Source organism: Amblyomma mixtum, chromosome 2 (genome assembly GCF_055824585.1).
Source record: "Amblyomma mixtum isolate Tamu chromosome 2, ASM5582458v1, whole genome shotgun sequence".
NCBI lineage: Eukaryota > Metazoa > Arthropoda > Arachnida > Ixodida > Ixodidae > Amblyomma > Amblyomma mixtum.
This window is the reverse complement of record NC_143013.1, coordinates 268986780-269004670: the sequence shown is the minus strand read 5'-3', so window position 1 is coordinate 269004670 and position 17891 is coordinate 268986780. Positions and strand designations below refer to the sequence as shown.

The 17891-nt window shown below is 47.0% G+C and overlaps 1 protein-coding gene across 4 annotated transcripts in view; it reads left to right on the top strand.

Moving 5' to 3' along the window:
• Liprin-gamma (liprin protein kazrin) overlaps nt 1-7799 on the top strand; it is a 148607-nt gene extending 140808 nt beyond the window's left edge. For 2 of the 4 annotated variants that reach the window (XM_089573925.1, XM_089573926.1), the window contains exons 14-15: nt 258-411; nt 4901-7799. In XM_089573925.1, the coding sequence (XP_089430051.1) occupies nt 258-411; nt 4901-5131 (385 nt within the window). In that variant the 3' untranslated portion in view covers nt 5132-7799. Of the gene's footprint in view, nt 1-257; nt 412-2051; nt 2076-2311; nt 2409-4900 lie in introns of all 4 variants that reach the window. The other 2 variants (XR_016289132.1, XR_016289133.1) reach the window with 2 other exon arrangements.
• Nucleotides 7800-17891: the final 10092 nt, after the last annotated feature.

Below are 17891 nucleotides of genomic sequence, written 5' to 3'. Positions count from 1 at the left end.
GCGAATCGAACTCCACTACCATGGCCTCCTAATTGCGCGCGCTCGCGTTGCGTCACGTACGTAACAGCAGCTTACGCCCTCTAACGTCATTTGCTCGCCGCATTTCTTTTCCCTCGCGAACGGTGGGCCCTGAGAGGCTCTGGCGCTTACCCGCGCCCAAGGGCCCAAGCAAAGTTGCGCGCGTATACCTAAAGGATAAGAAGGAGCCGCTGGGCCGCGCTCTCTCACGACGCGCGCTCTCCTTGCGACGTCCGCAGGATGTCCCTGGAGGCGGAGGCCGTCGTGGAGAGCAAACGCAGCGGCGAGCGCCTGGCCTCGGCCACGGGTTCCCTGGGAAGAAGCTTCGGACGGGCCTCCAGGGCTCGCTCCTCCGAGAGGGGGGCCTCGGACAAGAGACGCTCCAGTATTCGGGTGAGCGTATACACCTCTTCTTCTCCCCCTGCTATTTCTGATTAGCCTCTCTCTGTGTGTTGGCGCACCTCTTTTTGCCTCACTCTTCTTTCTTACATCCCCTATCTGTCGCTCCTTGTACCTGTACTGTACGTCTTGCCTTCTTTGCTGTAGTTGTGTCACCCCCTATTTCCCTTCCTTGTCGGCACTGTTTCGTTTCATGCCTTTCTTTTTTCTTCTTGTTCTGATCATGCGCCGTGCCTTCGACGACTGTCCACACGGTGATTGTCTTCTGTGCGTTTTTGTTTCTTCTTTTTTTATGTGTAGACCACCACCTACACGCAGGTGTGCACTTAGCGTTTCGCGCGCGCAGCAGCGCATTGCTTTCCCGTCCGCAGGGCAGCCGTGGATGTCGCTTGTCGCAGGCCTAATTATGTAGTAACAGGGAATTCTGTGAAAGGCCGAGTATAGGCGGAAAGATTTTGTTTACGCTTCCGATGTTAATATGGTAGTGCATAGTACAGATTTTATATTTGCTGCAGGTTCCTTATTAAGCAAGCTTCTCTATGCCGCTGGTATGTGACCATTGAACTTACAGTCGCATACACTGCATGCTACGGTAGCGACCACGTACTACGCTGCATCTTATGCCTGGAATGCTGCGAACAACAACTAACAATCAATTTAGCAGAGAAAACTACGTTTGTGTTTGCTTGCTAAACACATCTGTGTCTGCCAAAAAAGCATGTTACTAATATTAACCTAATTACGGTTGAGCTGGCCTAATGCGTTTTAGTGATTCATGTTTATTCTTCTGTAATATGTAAGTGACCGAGATTGATGCGTTTGGCTAACTAAAAGTACCACGCTAATGTGGTTCGGATAAAATGATCACTGTCATTTTCTTAGTTAATTTAGACCCATTAAGTTAAACTTGAACTCGAAAACATTAATGCAAAGCTAGTAAGGCTTACCAGGTGTGTAGAGTGTAGCATAGAAACCGAAGTGCTACCTATTCCACACTGGTTTAAGTCGTGCTCAAACACATCAACGAAAAAAAATATTGTTCCTTCCGCCAACCTATTCAGTTTTACAAACATACCTAAAAATAGGCTGGATGCAATGTTCGATCAAATTTTGAAAGCCACTTCAACGTCATGTCCGCTGTAGCTTTATACACTTGCGCAGAGTTTTGAACCGGTTCATTCGGTTAGCAACCTCAAACGCTGCTACACAAAACTTAAAAAGCACATAAAGAAATAAAAACGAGATTTTAAATTCGTGCTGCATGTGAAAGGTGAACGTTTTAATAAGCCGTGTTCTTCGTCGAAGTTTTAAGTATGTTTTGAACATCTATTTACGTACTGAAAGGAACTATCTGAATCGTCATGAAACGCTTAGTGATTATTTGTTGTGCGTGCTAAGTGACATGTAAGAGCAGTGAGTATAAGACAACCGCGGTTCAGTCAGAACCCAGAAATCTATAGCTGTGGCACCTACACTGCGGTTTGGTTTGGTTTGACCAACTAACCAAACCAAACAAACCTACACTGCACGCCGAGTACCCCATAGTTCCGAGCATGCCTGCATTGCCGCGCGAATCACTTTATGCACTGTCTCACGGATCTTTGCACTTGTTATTTACGCTGCCAAAAATGCAGTCCGCTGGCTGGAAAAACTCACAGGTGAGGTGGGAACGTTCAGTGCTTGCTGCTGCAAATGATGCACCTAACTGCAGACGCCAGCAGTGCGCAATGTAGTCAGCATGCATCTCGCTTTTCACATGCTTGCATGCGCGAGCTACAAACATATGCGCTCTTATTTTCCCCGTACGTGTCTGTTACATACTCTGCCGCCTTACTGTGCGTTTTCAGTCCTTCTTTCGTTTTGTGCTGACGCTGTTTGTTGGTGCTTTTTACAGCTGAGCCTCTCCTAGAAGAAACCGTCGCTCTCCTCTTCTCAAAACATACTTGCCTTGGAATGCATCCTAATCCTACTCATCACTCTGTACCCCAACGGTAACGCCTTCTCCTGACTACTTCTCTTCATAATCACGCGTGTTTTAATCGACCCAGTGTGTTCAGGCGCGCTCGCACAGCCGACAGTCGTATTTGGTGTATTCTAATTTCCCTTGTCTGGAACCTGCGTTAGTTCGCAGAGTTCGTCTCAGAACTTGTAAGTGAAGCTCTGAACGCGTCGGTTGCTGCTGAAGCTCTTTACCCCTCACTTGAGCAGAGGCGCAGCTGTAACAGAAATAATCCAAATGTATCATAAAAATGCACTCTAAACACGAGAGGAGTAAAAAAGGGAGTAAGTTCTCTTCTAGTGCACTCTTCTTAAGGGAAAGTGTATGCTTCCCAATCCCTCGGGTAGATTTTCATCTCTAGGAGTACGGCATACTTACGAAAGCGAATTCCTTCTTCAGAACATGCGAAGTTCTCGGGGTTACGAGAACTTTCACCGAGCTCCCCTAAAATGGCATGCTCTAGAAGACATTTTACTCCCTCTTTACCCCCATATAGGCAGGCGTGCTCTAGAGGACAGCTTATTCCTTTTTGACTCCCATGTAGGCTTATTTGTGTTAGAGTGTGGAGGGGGTCGGCCCCAGAAGCGCTTAAAAAAACGTTACTTAGTCGACCAATAATGTGGCCCCTATTCCAAGAAGCGTGGAGTAAAAATGCCGATTTTAAAACGAAAGTTATGGGCCGCACTATTATAAATACCCTCTCCGCAGTTTTCTCTAACCGCGGTGGCAACCATTGCGGTAACGCCTCTTGATGGTCCGCCGTCACTGTGCGGACCAAGTATAGGACGTCCTATAGTCTGGCAACATCGGTGCTTTCAGGCCACGCGAATGTGGTCGATATCGTGATAGCTGCTATTACCACGAAACTGAGACTTTTAGACCGCATTTCGGCATCGTTTTAAAGGTCAAAGCATGCACAAGCGGCAAAAAAAAAATATTTCTAAACCGATTTCGTCGTTGGTTGGAAGAAGTGAGCCTTTAATTTTGTGCCTCTTTTTGTGGAAGAAAAGAAGCTGTTAGAAACAGACTGCTGGCCTGACCAGTGCGGACAGCTATGAATGCGCCACGGGCGGTATCTTCTAGAGTACAAGATACCCTCATGCGGAGAACATTCACGTTGCCCGATTAGTACTCGTTACTCCCCCTGAATTCTCTGTTCAGAACAGCGGCTGTTTGTTAACAGGCGTGATAAAATGGATGCCATCGTGGTTGGCAGACAACGAGGAGAATGTATGCATATATGTGCGCGGCTTCCGTGTTTGCTGTATACTTGGTATAGCAACTATTAGGCTAAAATGGCGGGCGTACTCAAGGATCCTATGGCACCAGAACTATGGTGATCACATTTTAAGCCAAATTTTGCGGAGTTGGCAAAAAAAAGCGGGAGCAAAGCTTACTGAGTTTGATGGGCGTGTTTTGGCCGTTGCTCCGTCCTAGCTTCTTCCTTCCACCAAGGACAGTAGCATGGCTGTCTTGTGGTTGTGTTTAACAACTTTAATATGAACGTGTCTGTGCTTTCATGACATCGCACAGTTATGTCTGGTGAAGGCGGTGCCTTAGCCGAATTGCAGCAGCATGACCGTCAACGAGTCCAGGGTTGCCGATCTGGATTCAGACCTGCGAAATTCTAACAGAGCCCACCCGTTGGCACGAGATGAATGCAAAGCTAACCTACCACATAATCAACTCTCGCGTGAGACTGCTTTGAAGCAAAACATAACGCTTTTGTGTTTGCTATGCGCTACTAACACAGGCAGCATGCATAGCTATTTACTAAGCAAAAAAAAAAATACTTGCGGTGCGCTTATGAGAAAAGGGTTGTTTTCGCTGTACTTCGCAGCACGCTGATCTGCAGTTTGCTATCGGCTTGCATCTCTTTTTTTTTTTTGCATGCCTTGAAGCCAAGCTTTTGGCCACTTTTAGACTAGAAGTGTGAAAGGCTCACTAAAGGCTCTCAGCCTCTTCTCTACCCTGCTATATGGCACGCGGCGAAATGAAACAAGTGAAAAAAACTTACCATAAAAGCATTGTAGTATGATCCGAATTGGCCCTTATAAAATTCTTTCACGCTATATTAACCCTACTTCATTGTACGTCAGGTAATGTAAGGGCTCTCTGACGCAATGAATGCAGCCACACAACCTGACTAGCTTATGTGGGTGCACCAACACAGCCATCGATTAGCATCTCTGCATGCGATGGAAGTTGTATGACATCAGGTTTCTCACCCCCGAATAAACCTTCAATATTGTTGATGGATTTTTCATAAGCCACAAGGTGCCGAAACCGTTAACTGCTAAGGCTGTTGCGTGCATTCGCCTGTAAGCGGGACACGGAATACGAATTAGTAAATAGCTTTCTGCCAGGTCCTCACGAACGTTGAGGTATTGAGTGCTAAGATTAGATCTTTTCTAGCTGTATTTTTAATGGGCAGAGGGAAAACTGATATATACCCGGCTAACCGTGGCACCACCGCTGGCGCAGGACTCCTTGGGCCGGGTTCTGGGCTTCAACTCGCTCCCGAAACCCAGCACCAGCGGCCTGGGTTCCTACCACGCGACGACGACGACGGTGGTGTTGTCTAAGCCGCCTCCTGCGCCTCGTGTCTTTCGACCCAGCACTCCTCAGCCGCAGCCCCGACCGCCACAACAGCAGCAACACCGGAGGGTGTTCTCCCAGGGCACCATCGAAACACTCACGGTGACGCCCGTGTGAATAGCATGGTGTCGTAACTTTTCTCGGCAAGCACTGAACAAGCTGCACTTCACTGTTAGGCCATGGAAACATGTGTTCGAGCGCGCTATAGGTAGTGTGTTTCCAAAGGAGCCCTTGAAGCTGGACCTCTTGAAGGTGGCCGTCTTGAAGCTGGACGTCTTGAAGCTGGACCTCTTCAATCCGGAACTGTTGCGCCGGAACTGTTGGCGCCGGAACTCTTGGCGCCCGAGCTCTTGGAGCCGGAGCTCTTGTATCTATTCGGAGTTATGACGTTCGCAGGTGTAGCCTGAGGAACCGCTCAGCCGGAGTGAGAAGCCGCCCGTCACGTATCTCTCTCTATACGTGACGATTACTACGCCAAGGCTCGGACGAAAGCACGAGAAGAAGAGGTGGATGTCTTGCGCGAAACGCGTTCCCTGTAGTTTCTCCGAAAGTCATCCTATTCGAAAACAATTTTCAAAGACAGCCGGTAGCTTTTGGCTCTCTGGACTGCAGAAGCATTCGTCGTTCATTCGATGCGGCGTCGTGCAAAAAAGTGTGGCTCGAACAAAATAAAAAGAAAGAAAAGCGAGCGGAAATAAACGAACGCACTTTGCTGTGTCTTCCTGGAAATTCAAGCACATTTTTTTTTTTTTACAAGGAAGCAGGGAACCTTGAAGAATTGAACGCTAGCGTTTCGCACAGCGCAGCTGGAAGGACCGCCTGTCTCTTGTACAGCAAGGAAAGCACATCCTGCCCGTACGGCCCTGCAACACCTGCTGCTAGATGTCATCAGTGTAACACGTTGAGACAGCATTACGTCACCTTGTCCTCTCTGCGAGGTCAGCTTTGCGCAGAAGCATCCACAGAAACGAGGCGCAGCTACAGCGTCTTGCTCCGCGATCTGGAAGTGAATTGTGAATGCATGTGGAACAGTCCTTAAGCAAAAGACCTAACCCTCCCATCACCGGAGTCACAGCAAAGGACAATGTAATCCTGACAGGCCGACCGCAAAACTGAGAGGATACGGCCTTCCCTTGAACTCGGACAAAAAGAAAAGAAGGTCTTTGTGGCCCGTGCAGAAACATTTCAAAACTAGATTTGGAAAGAACCCTATAGACAGGAACGATGGTACTTCCATCAAACTCTACATATGGGCAGCCCCCAGTTAATTTCGGCGTTTTCCACAGAGTCCTGCCGAAGACACGGTGACGCAGTTCTTCCTCAGTGAAAAGATGGCAGAAGAGGAATTCACTTCGACAGACTTGATGCTAGGTTGGCCCGTTTACATCCAAGATGTCTATCCGCCATGCCTGCATTCGGTGGCTCTTTTGTCTTGGTCGGGTTACTTCCAACGCAGCTCTGTTCTTCCGTTTGGTTTTGAAAGAAAAACAAAAGAATGGACGGAACGAACAGCGAATACACATACCATGCCTCGAACTCCGCTCTTTTAGAGAGAAAAAAACGTCGACGCCCAAGCTCTACATTTGCAGCTTCTCGTGTTCGTCGAGGGCTACTGGGCTAAACCGGTTTTTCGATTTCAACGAACACCAGCATTCCCCGCGCATTAAGCGAACTATTAGGACGGACTTTGATACTGCCCGGAACATTGCAGTGTGGGTTGCCACGCTCTGTACATCGTTTCCCGAGTGCTTGTGTGTGTATGGTGAAGGATCAACTCTTGCTCAAGGTCGTTGGCGTCACTTGGAACTTACCAGCCTATCACGTCACTTGAAATGGTCGTCAAAGTTGAGAGCAGCCCACGTCGGCTGTGTTCTGCTTCGGGCTTCGTTGGACGGCGGACAGTCTTTGAAGTGTAATGTGTGTCACCCTTGTTGTGAAACTTATGCTTGTGAAAACTTGTGAAAGTGCAAATTGCTAAGTGTAAAACTTCTTTGTCTTGCTCACATGTGCTGCGAACGTTCCTTACAGGTAAACCTCGGCAACAAGTTCATGGCTTCTTTATTCATCTCCACATTTTCAGTTTGCATTTCTTTTGGGCAGGCACATACAATACATTGCATTCTTTTCACACGATGATTCTTTCTACGCTTCATTTCATCTTTTGTCCTTTATTCTTGATTATTTTTGAAAGCACATGTTGGAGAGAAAAGTGTTCCGCCATTTTCAGTTGCATCTGTTCTTGACGCCTTAACTTCACCGAGACGCCGCCGTTATTTAGGTGCAGCAAAAAAAAAAAAAGAAAAGCTGGATGTGAGAACCTCATTGCACTACTGCCTATAAACATGTAAGAATATTCGATTATGCATTTGATTGAGAAGGAACGCTTACTATTTCACCGCTTTGTTAATGCGCCTTGTTACTATCATAGTTGGACAAATGATTGCTGGTAATGTTTTCCCACTACAGATAACCATCTTGCTGCCTCTTTTTGTCTTTTTTTTCATTTTCAGCAGTCCCAACTGTAGGAACCGTTGCACCATAGCAGCTTTCGGTAACGCTACTTCGCTACTGCATTGTCGACCGCAAAGAATGCCAGCGACAGCAAAGTAATTCGATAGCGCGCTCACTTGCTGTACAGGCGTGCGCACGGTTTCAGACCCTTGCTAACTGAGCTATATTTAGCGGCTTTCTGTACCTTATAGCCTTGCGATTTGTGTGCTTCCTTAAACATATGCGTTATGTCCTGTACAGATAATTTACGTATATAAATATATATCTATATATATATATTTATAAGCATAGAATTAATTTTAAGAGCTGCGCTTACACTGACGATATGTTGTGCAGCATCTCTAACCTCTGCTCTGTGTTTCCTCTGATGAACAAAGGAGACGGACAGTGGTGGGCCTAGCTACGTGAACAAGGTTTTCTTTTACAAATTGCCGTAACCTATTTGGATTGTGATGAGCAAAGGTTCTTTGTAATAATACAGGATCATGTATTGTAGATAACCGGCATATAATCTTGTATCCAACAGGAACCTGTAAGTTCCTCCTGTGTTCTTACAGGATCCTGTATGAAACAGGTTCCCGTATATACGGGTCCTGTCCGAAAAGCCGGCATTACCTGGTCCTGTAAAAAAAAAAAAAAAAACTACGCGGGATTTTTTTGTACAGCAGCGAAAATTTGGCATTTAAAACTACATAATTCACGTTAAATATCTCAACTAAACAGAAAAAAACGCCGGTAGTCGCGAACAACATTTCGAACCAAACGCTGAACACTGTCTCGTAACTTCGGTTCGCACAAAATAGGCGCTGTGATGTTGGGGAGATCTTGTGAAACCGCGTATAGAGGTCTGTGGCAAGCGAAACTGCGTGATGATGTACAAAAGTATAATAATTATTAGTGTCGTAACTATTTTCCGTCGTATAAGCTGAGCGAATTCGTTGACGCTATGCAACATTACTTGGTTCGCGGTCCCTCCAGCCTTCGATGATCCGTTTTGGAATCGTTAACTCCTCTAAAAACCTAACAGGATCGTTCTATGTATATAATGCAACCGATACACTGTGCCAAAAAATAAAGCTGTTTTAGAAAAATGTTCGCGAATATGATAAAAAGGTAAACGGTCAAAGTGCATTTAAACATCTGAAAAGTATGGAAGAAGGGGGCTGGAGCGGAACAGGCGACTAACCTCGCGTTTGAACGAGGTGACGAATAGACGTGAACAGACGTGATACACAGCTACACACGGGTACATACACCGGCAGCTTGTTGTGTAAGAAGCTGAAAAAGAGCTGCGCCGAGCCAGGAACCTGGTCTCAGCATGCGGCGCGTCGTTGTAGAGATTTAGCATAGCGTCACAGTACACCGTTCCTCCAACCACCGACAGCGCATGCGCAGACTGTTCCTGGGAACTGTTGCAGGTTAGATGCGGATGCGCCTGTTCCAGGGACCATTTTGAGCATGCGTGTTGGAGGCAGCAGTACAGAGCAGCGGTGTAAAGTCGCGCTGTGCTAAAACTCTCATATTGCATGCAAGAGCCATGCTGCTACGCATCCGCGCCCGTTTCAGCGAATGCCCTGCACATACCCAGAGGGTCCCCGCCAGACGCGTGCCCGGCATTCGAACCACTCCCTGTATAGCTAATCGAACTGCTGTAATTTGCCTAGAAGGCGGAACTTAAGTTTCCAGGAATTCTGTTGGTTGGTGAGTGAGAGAAAGCTGCTAGCTTTCGTGCTTTGAGCTGAGCTTACCTCAGATCTGGGTATAAGTGCATTGGACCTAACCGCACCCGTGTCTTTATCGCCTTTTTTTTCTCATTTCAGTCATTCGCGCCTCCTTCGGGTTCCTCACTGCACAGTGTCCACTCAGAATGAGGCAGATACCAAATCTTTCCTTTCCTGATAACATTATCTTCTGCCTTACGCTCGAAGAGGCCGAAAGTATAAGTTTAAAGAATTCCGCAGGGTTCGCCACTAAATTAGTACCGCCGCTTACAAAGCAGTCGAGGTAATACAATATGAAACAAACAACAGGCAGTGCAAAGAATGTGCCACAGCGCATTTGACGATGTGTCTTTAGGCTGGGCTATTTGCATTCAATGAACTTTGGAAGCGCTTCAGGAGAAAAGTTCGAAGTCTGAAAGTGTGAATCGCAAAGAACGTGCTAAGCTTAGTCGCGCGCGTGCGGCCAACAGAAATTTAGTGACGCTGCACACGCAAAGGCTTAAATAGGCGGTGTTACGGGCCTAATTATTCACATCAGTGCTGTACTTTGCCACATAGGGTAGGACTTAACGTTGTCGACTACACTGCCGAGTTACCACCTGTTTTCATGTTCCTGCCGCGATGGAGATAACACATCGGAAAAGCGCAACGCGTAACAAATCCACTAGAAAAGCATCAAAGTCTAAAAAACAACACAGAATCAAACGTGCGACCCGCAGTTGTAGAACTTACACGTAGGCTGCGCAATCGCTTCATGTCGTTCAGAGCCGATGTGGTTGGTTTGGCCCGCGGACCAGGGGTCACGTGACGCTCCACTTCCGCTCCTTGAGGCCCGCGCCAGGACGCATAGGGGGACAGGTTGCGCCCATTTCTAATTTCGCTTAACGCCGCTCCTCTGGTTTTCATCTTTGCACGTTGCGTTAAGCGAATTAGGCATGTCAGCGGTCATCCGCCATGTTAGTTAACAGACGTTGTTGGCAAGGCGTGATGCAGACAGACCAAAAGAGTGGAATCAAGTGACGTCTGGTCCGCGGATCAACGGTCCGCAGTGTGAATCAGCCTGGAATTTCGACTACCTGGAGTTCTTATACGTGCACTGACATCGCACAGTACACGGGCCTCTAGCATTTCGCCTCCATCGAAATGCCACCACCACGGCCGGAATTGAACCTGCGTATTTTGGGTCAGCAGTCGAGCACCATAACCACTAAGCCAACGAGACGGCATGTCCGGTTGCTTCGACTGTGAAGCTGTAGAGCCCGTTGTGCTGTAAGCGGTGCGGGCAGGGCACTACTATTTTTATTTATTTTAATTGCCCACACTAAAGCTTGCGAAGCTGTAGGAACGCCGTGACTAGTTGACTCCTTTACTGCAGACAGTTTCGATGCGACAGATCGCCTGCTATGGGAGGTTAGATGCGTACGTGGTGGTTTACATGCTTGAATGAACCCCAGTGGGTCATTTTTAAAGCTGCTTCTAGTGGCATACTGTCATGTTTTCTTCTTCTTTTCTTTTTTCAATCATTGTTCCCGTTGGACGAACAGCTGCAGCAGCTGGATCTTACGGGGACCTCATAATTAGCTGAAGTAGGCCCTGCTTGTGTAGCGCGGAAGCCCTTTGATACACTTGCTGTTCAATTGGGCTTTTACTGCCCTAAACTAAGAAGTTGCCGTAACACTGGCTTCGCGTCTGTTCAACGCAAGAAGCGACTATACACTTAGGACAGGGAACGCACGACTGTCCAGCAAAAACTAACATAAAGCATAAACGAAAATTTAACTTTTTCGTCTGCAATGGTTTGACCCGCAAAAACGTCATTGCTTTAATCTGAGGTCTTGCTTTCAATGCTAAAGCAACGCTGCCCATCAAACGAATAACAAGAGAACTGATGGTTACTTTTCAGACGTCTCGGCGTCAGAGCATGCAAGTCGCGCCAACCTTTTTCTTCTTCATTTTTTGCTGAGAATACACATCGTGTGCTCCCTGTGCCCGATGGCAAGACTGGCACGTGCGTTTCATTTCGAGATGAGACTGTTTGCTGTGTGTGTATTGTTGACCCTGTACATGAACGCATATATTACGCATATATGTATATGTGCATATCAGTCCGACTACTACGAGCGCGTTGAGTGTGGTTATCGCTTGTTGGCTTCCGTGATCACGTTGACTGTTCAAAGGATTAATAGGCAGCGAGAAGCAGTGCCCTGATGCCCGGTGCTATGCATACTGAAAAAAAAAAAAAACGCTGAAAAGAAGAACCTGTACACGAGTTGTGTCTAGGGCACGGTGGAAGAATAGTCTGTTTCTTCCACCGTGGTCTAGGGGCACCTTTTCGCTCGCGCGAGGCGCGAAATAAATGTGTTGAAGCGTCAGTGTCGCCCCCTTGCGTCTCCTGCCATCGTTCCTTTTCTCTCTGTCTCTCACCCTACGCATTCTCTTTTCTCCGAAAGAGGGACTGGACGTTCCCGGTGTAAGTATAGCATCTTGACACGGAATAGGCTCTTAAAAGAACACTGAGGACAAACTGAAATTGACCTGTATCGGTAAATTACTGCGTTCTTATGGTAAAGGCGCTACTTTCAGTGTATATAGAGCTCTTATAAACTATTTCAGGTCAGGAGATTAAATACAGGTGTCGCCACCTCCAGGCCGTTTTAGCAAGCAAATTGCGCTGCTTCGAGATAGATTTTTTTCCGCACAGATCCCTGAGGCCAAGCAACACCGCCAATCACTTTTAAACGGTGATCACGGAATCTTTTTCGGTATGGAGGTCACGAGCTTGAATTCAGTGCCGGAAAAAAAGTGTTATCTTAGTTTCTCGCCTCTAAATGCGTCTTCAAGTCCAGCTTTCCTGGCCATAACCTTCAATTGGGAGGTAACTGCGGAATGTTGAAAGATACCGTTATGAACGTATTCAGACTAATGGTCAAATCTACCAATGCGGAGCTAAATCTTGCTTATAAAGTTTGTCCTCAACTCGCACCGAGCAGTTATGACTGCCACAAAAAACGAAATAGGGTGTGGTTTTGAATATAGCTAGCGGAAAACTGCAAGCGTCCAGATGAGGCAACTGCGGATATATTTATTGTTGTAGTGGAATGTTACCATGTGCGAAAAAACTGCACCCGTAAACAACGTCACTTCTCTACCACTTCTGTGTATATGTTGCTGCAACACAAACGTCAACGTAGCAATAAAGGCCCAAAAAAATCGCTAAGAACAAAAGTTTGATGAAATCCTCAGCGTCCCTTGTGTTCTGCAAGGGGCTCTCGATAAAGCTGCGGCATTTCTGGGATGTTGAAGGACGCCGCTTCACGAATATCCTCCAGCAAGAATTTTATTAACCTGTTTAATTGAAACTCAGTTATCAGTAGCCAAAATTTGAATTTCAGCGTCTTCGCGCCTTTTTCTCTCCTCTCGTCACTTTTTGCACGCTCAAAGGTCTGCGCTGCTCCGCCGGCTCCACCCACTCGGCCCCTCCGCTACCTCCTATGGTGCTGTCGGCGCTCTTTTGCACATAATAGAGCTAAGACGTGTGAACTAGCAGGGTGAATAACTAATACCTAATAGTTAAGTTTTTGACTATGGCAGTTTGGCTCCTTATTTGTTTAGAGATTTTTAGCTCACCGTAATAGCCACGTCATCTTTTAAATTTCTGAAAATGTGAAACCTACCTGCTGCGGTGGCTCGGTGGTTATATAGCACTCGGCTTCTGAGACGGAGGACCGTTGTAATTCCAGCCGCGGCTCCCGCGTTTCGATAGAGGCGGAATGCAAAGGGCGCCCATGTGATGGTCTAAATTAATCCGGAGCCCTCCACTGCGCCGTTCCTCATAGCCAGTGTCGCATCGGGACGTTAAACACAGCAATTATTACAGAAGCGAAACCGAAACCGCGAAGCTGGGCAACACGCGCACCCCAGCAGTAAGGATGGCACTTCGCTAGCGGCGAGCATGGAGCGAGCACTAAAATCTGGTTATATTAACTCTATGCTACAATCCATGGATAAAAGATAGCTTATTAGAGGCTTTCGCTATCTAATTCTCTATACTGTCGCGCTTTCGTTATCCGAACTGTATGACAAAAAAGTTGGCAGTGGCTTAGCTCAGCTCTGCCAGGATATACGTAGCGAGAGGTACAGGTTTAACTTGGTTACACCTTGTTGTCTAGTTTTGGTTTCTCCACCCGGTTACGTGTAATTGTTTAGCTTTGGTTTCTCCGGACCTGTTACGTCTAATTGTGTCTACATTAAAGACGAGACATTTTGTTATGCAGCAAAATGTGAAGCATTTATTATTTACAGCTCTTCTTCTTGTTGCTCATCTTGTTTATCAATTGCCACAAAGACGGCCCAATGATCGGTAAAGTAGCAGGCAGCCGTCTCGATGTCTCCAACACAGTACTTAGATTGGAAGGTTTGTCTCCGGTAGACCAGGTCGGTCGTGGATCCCCTCTGCGTGGTCTGCGTGCGAGGGGGCCAGGTCCAGGTTGAACTTCTCGTTCAGGAGAACGCTAAGAGAGTCTGGAGTCCGGTTAAAGTCCCCTGCCACGACGCACAGTTAATGCAGGTGGCAACCACGGTTTCCTTGACGGAGTTGTTTGGTGACACGTATACCGCCTCAACGACCACACCACTTTCGACCAGCCGGACGTCACAAGCTTCACCTTTGGATACTGCTACGGTAGGCAACTGTGTGGCGGCGATTCCTTCCTTCACGTGCACAGACTCCGGCGTTCTTGTTCGCTGGAGAAGCGAAGCGGTCGGAGCGGCGGCGAGGCGAGTGGCGAGGCGCGCGCCGGCTGCGCGCTGTGACGTCACTCGGCTCCTCGCGCATGCACAGAACTGCACCTGTTGGAGGTACGCGAAACGACGAAACTGTGGCCAATGTAGCTCTCTCTACAAAAATGTGCTGGAAGTGGCGTGTTTTTGCAAGGAAGTCCTTGGCCGATGGCGCAGTAACTTTGGGCGCAGTGGCGTCGTCTGCATAATCGTCGTCTGCGCGTGCGCAAGCGCTCTGAGACGGCGGCCATCCAGCGAGAGGATGCCCTCATGTACGGCTTCAAAAATGTGACTTAACGACCTCTCCTAAATTATTTCATTCCTCCATGAATAAGATTCCGGTGTGCACGTGACACGCGCGCTGCGGGATGGCGCGCACTCGCAGGCTGGCTACGTGCGCTGCCCGGCCGCGCGGTTTCGGTTTCACCCGTGTGTTGGCCCAACATTTCTCGCTGCCCACAGGCAACGATAATCACATTTTCGAAAATCGAAAAACTCGTATGGATATCACTTAGGGTAAGCTACAAACATCTTACGATAAGCTAACTACAGTGAGCTATAAAACACTAAATAAATGAGGAGCCTAGCTCTAATAGTAAACGAGGTAACGATTAGATATTAGTTAACCAGCCTGAAATAGTAGGATGCAATTTAAGAAAGAAACAGCAGTTGGAAACAATGGGCTATGGTCCACGACAGAAAATGAAAGCAGCTTTTTAATGTTTGTCTATATCAAACAAACCAGAGGCATCAAAATTCTTGAGCTTATATTGGATTGGATTGGAAAACGTTTATTGTCAGCACTGAGCCCTAGTGGGCATTATACTAGGTGGCTTCGAGCCCATGGCTCTTGGCGACATTGTGAGCCCACTCAGTGGCCCGGACTTGCGTCAACGGGTCTGAGCTGGCCAGTATAGCCTCCCACCGCTCTAGAGAAGGGACTGGTAGTAGGTCCGCCGGTGGCGGCGCCTTTTTGCAGCTCCATAAAATGTGGTCATATCCGGCTATCTCGCCGCATTGTTTGCAAGTAGCGTTGTATTGTGTTGGATACATGTGTGCTAGTCTCGACGGGCTAAAGAAGGCTCGCGTCTGGAGCCGACGCCACGTTACCTCCTGGCTTTTGTCGAGCTTTTTGTCTGGTGGCGGATAGATCCTCCTTTCCAGTTTAAACTGATTGGTGTATTCGTGAAATGATATGAATGCATCTCTCGTGAAATTTGGGGACTCAACCCGGCCCACTGCTCGGCTGACATAACCTCGAGCTATACTGTGAGCCAACTCGTTTCCCCTGTTCCCCGAGTGTGCCGGCACCCATATTAGTTCGACCTCTCTTTGGTCCCAGTCTTTATGTCTTAATATTCGTTCTGCCTCCTGGGAGATCATACCCCGCGCAAAATTGTTGATAGCCACCTTGGAGTCGCTAATTATGGTGACTGCTTTGGTGCTGGCCATTGCCATGGCGATAGCCGCCTCCTCCGCTGTCCCTGAGTTTTTTGTTTTGACCGAACCGGCCGTTAATGTTTCACCCGAGTCGTTCACGGCCACGACCACAAAGGAGTCGCCTCCTTCGTATTCCGCCGCGTCTACATAGGTTGTGTATTCCGAGCCTTCGAGCTTGGCTTCAAGGGCCTTTGCTCTGGCTCTTATGAGCTTATAAATCCGTCTCGTAGATAGCTTCTCCTTTATGTAACAAGTAAAAGTTAACAGCGGTCTATTAATTTTGCATGGAGGAATTCTGCGTGGCTGTTCTGAATGTGGGCGGAGCTTCACTATAGAGCTTCACGGCGATGCAGAGTAGTGAGTAGAAACTTTATTGATTTCTAAGATTTAGCCTGCGGTGGAGGTGTTCTTCAAGTCTTCTCTTCAAGTCTTGAGGTTGCCTCCTTAGCCTTGGGTGGTCCCCTAGTCCAGGGCTCCACTGAGTCTGGCCACCTCGCTTGCGTGTGCTATGAGTGCCCTTTGGGCCTCTAGCTCGCAGCTGGTGAGCCGGCTCTCCCATTGCTCCGCACTTGGTGTGTCGTGTTTGTGGAACGATATGTTTCTATCGCATTCCCATGTTATGTGGTATAGCGTTGGCCTCGCTTCGCACCAAGGGCATGTGGCGCGGTATTGTGTCGGGAACATCTTGCTTAGTATACAGGGTGTTTCACCTAAGACTTTCTGCAATTTTTAAAAATAAGCTATTTGAATTAGATGCGCCCTTTTTCTGGCATAGCATTGTCAGTGGTGTAGTACATCATAATGCAGCTAAGACGTGCTAACTAGCAGGCTTGTTAACCAATATTTAATAGTTAACTTTTAAACTATTACCGTTGGGTTCCTTAATTATTGAGAGGCATGCAGCCCACCGTAAGTGATGTCCATATCCGTTTTTAGAATTTCGAGAGCGCAATTATCCTCGGCGCTGTGGCCCAACAAATTTCGCCTACATCGCGCCAAAATACATGCGGTTTGAGAAGCTTGCAGGCAAAGCAACCTCTCCAGTGCACGTAACTCGTCGAAATAGCCAAAATTTTTTGCGCCACAGCGCCGACGATAATCGCGTTCTCGAAATTCTAAAAACGGATATGGACATCACTTACGGTGGGCTACATGCCTCTCAATAATTAAAGAGCCCAACGGTAATAGTTTAAAAGTTAACTATTAAATATTGGTCAACAAGCCTGCTAGTTAGCACGTCTTAGCTGCATTATGATGTTCTACACCACTGACAATGCTATGCCAGAAAAAGCGCGCATCTAATTCAAATAGCTTATTTTTAAAAATTGCAGAAAGTCTTAGGTGAAACAGCCTGTATATAAGTTGGGGAAGGAGCCTGTCTGTAGCTTCCGCCATTTTGCGGCTTCTTCCTTGCTTAGCTCTTTGTGTGGTGGGGGGTATTTGTATCTTAGCCTAGCCTAGCCTAGCCTAGGGGCTGGGTACTCTGAAACACTAAGTTTATACGGCGATGCAGAAATTGTTCTTTATCAAGAGAGTTCTGAGACAAGCGACTACTGAAACCAAACGCCTTGCTTACGTCACACTTATCAGACCTACCTTAGAATATGCAAATATTATATGGTTCCCACACACAAAAGACAATATCTACTCACTGGAAATGGTCCAAAGAAAAGCTGCACGTTTTTTATTTAACCGCTACGGTCGTTTCGATTCAGCCACAGAGCTTTTACAGCGCGCTGGTCTTCATACTCTGGCAAGTAGAGCAAAACTGCAGCGTTTGAAATTTCTCTGTCTTCTTCTTCACAACTCATTCCAACTAAATTTTTCAGACTTTCTAGATCTAAGACATACGCGCCAAACCAGACACATACACTCAAATATGATACAGGAATTTTCTTGCAATAACAACTCGTTCTGGTATTCTTATTTTCCAATGTCCGTACGCGAATGGAACGCTTTGCAACCATGTATTACCGCGCAGCCAACATTGGAAAAATTTATTGTGCTCGCTGAAAAGGCAGTTCTTTCTTATACGCATTGTTGACCCTGTTTCATCATGTATATTTGTATTCTATTTTTTTTTCTCCTTTTTTTCTCTTTTTTTCATCCCACTCCTGTAATGACCCCTCTGGGGTTGGCAGTATTCCAAATAAATAAACAAATAAATAGATACATAAAGTAGTATGCGACTATAGTTAATATGCCTAGGCTATATTTTCATGCACAGCACTGGTGACAGTACCATACAGAAGAAAACGTTATTCTTACTAAGAAATACTACTAAAATAACCGTGACCATTCAGTCTTGTGGGAAGCACCCTGCATAGAGCAAGCAAAACATGTAGAATTCCGAGCCAGCTGTTATAGAGTGCATCAGTTCCTATGGCGTCGCCGTCATGGCGCGCTCATGAAATTTGGTTTTGATG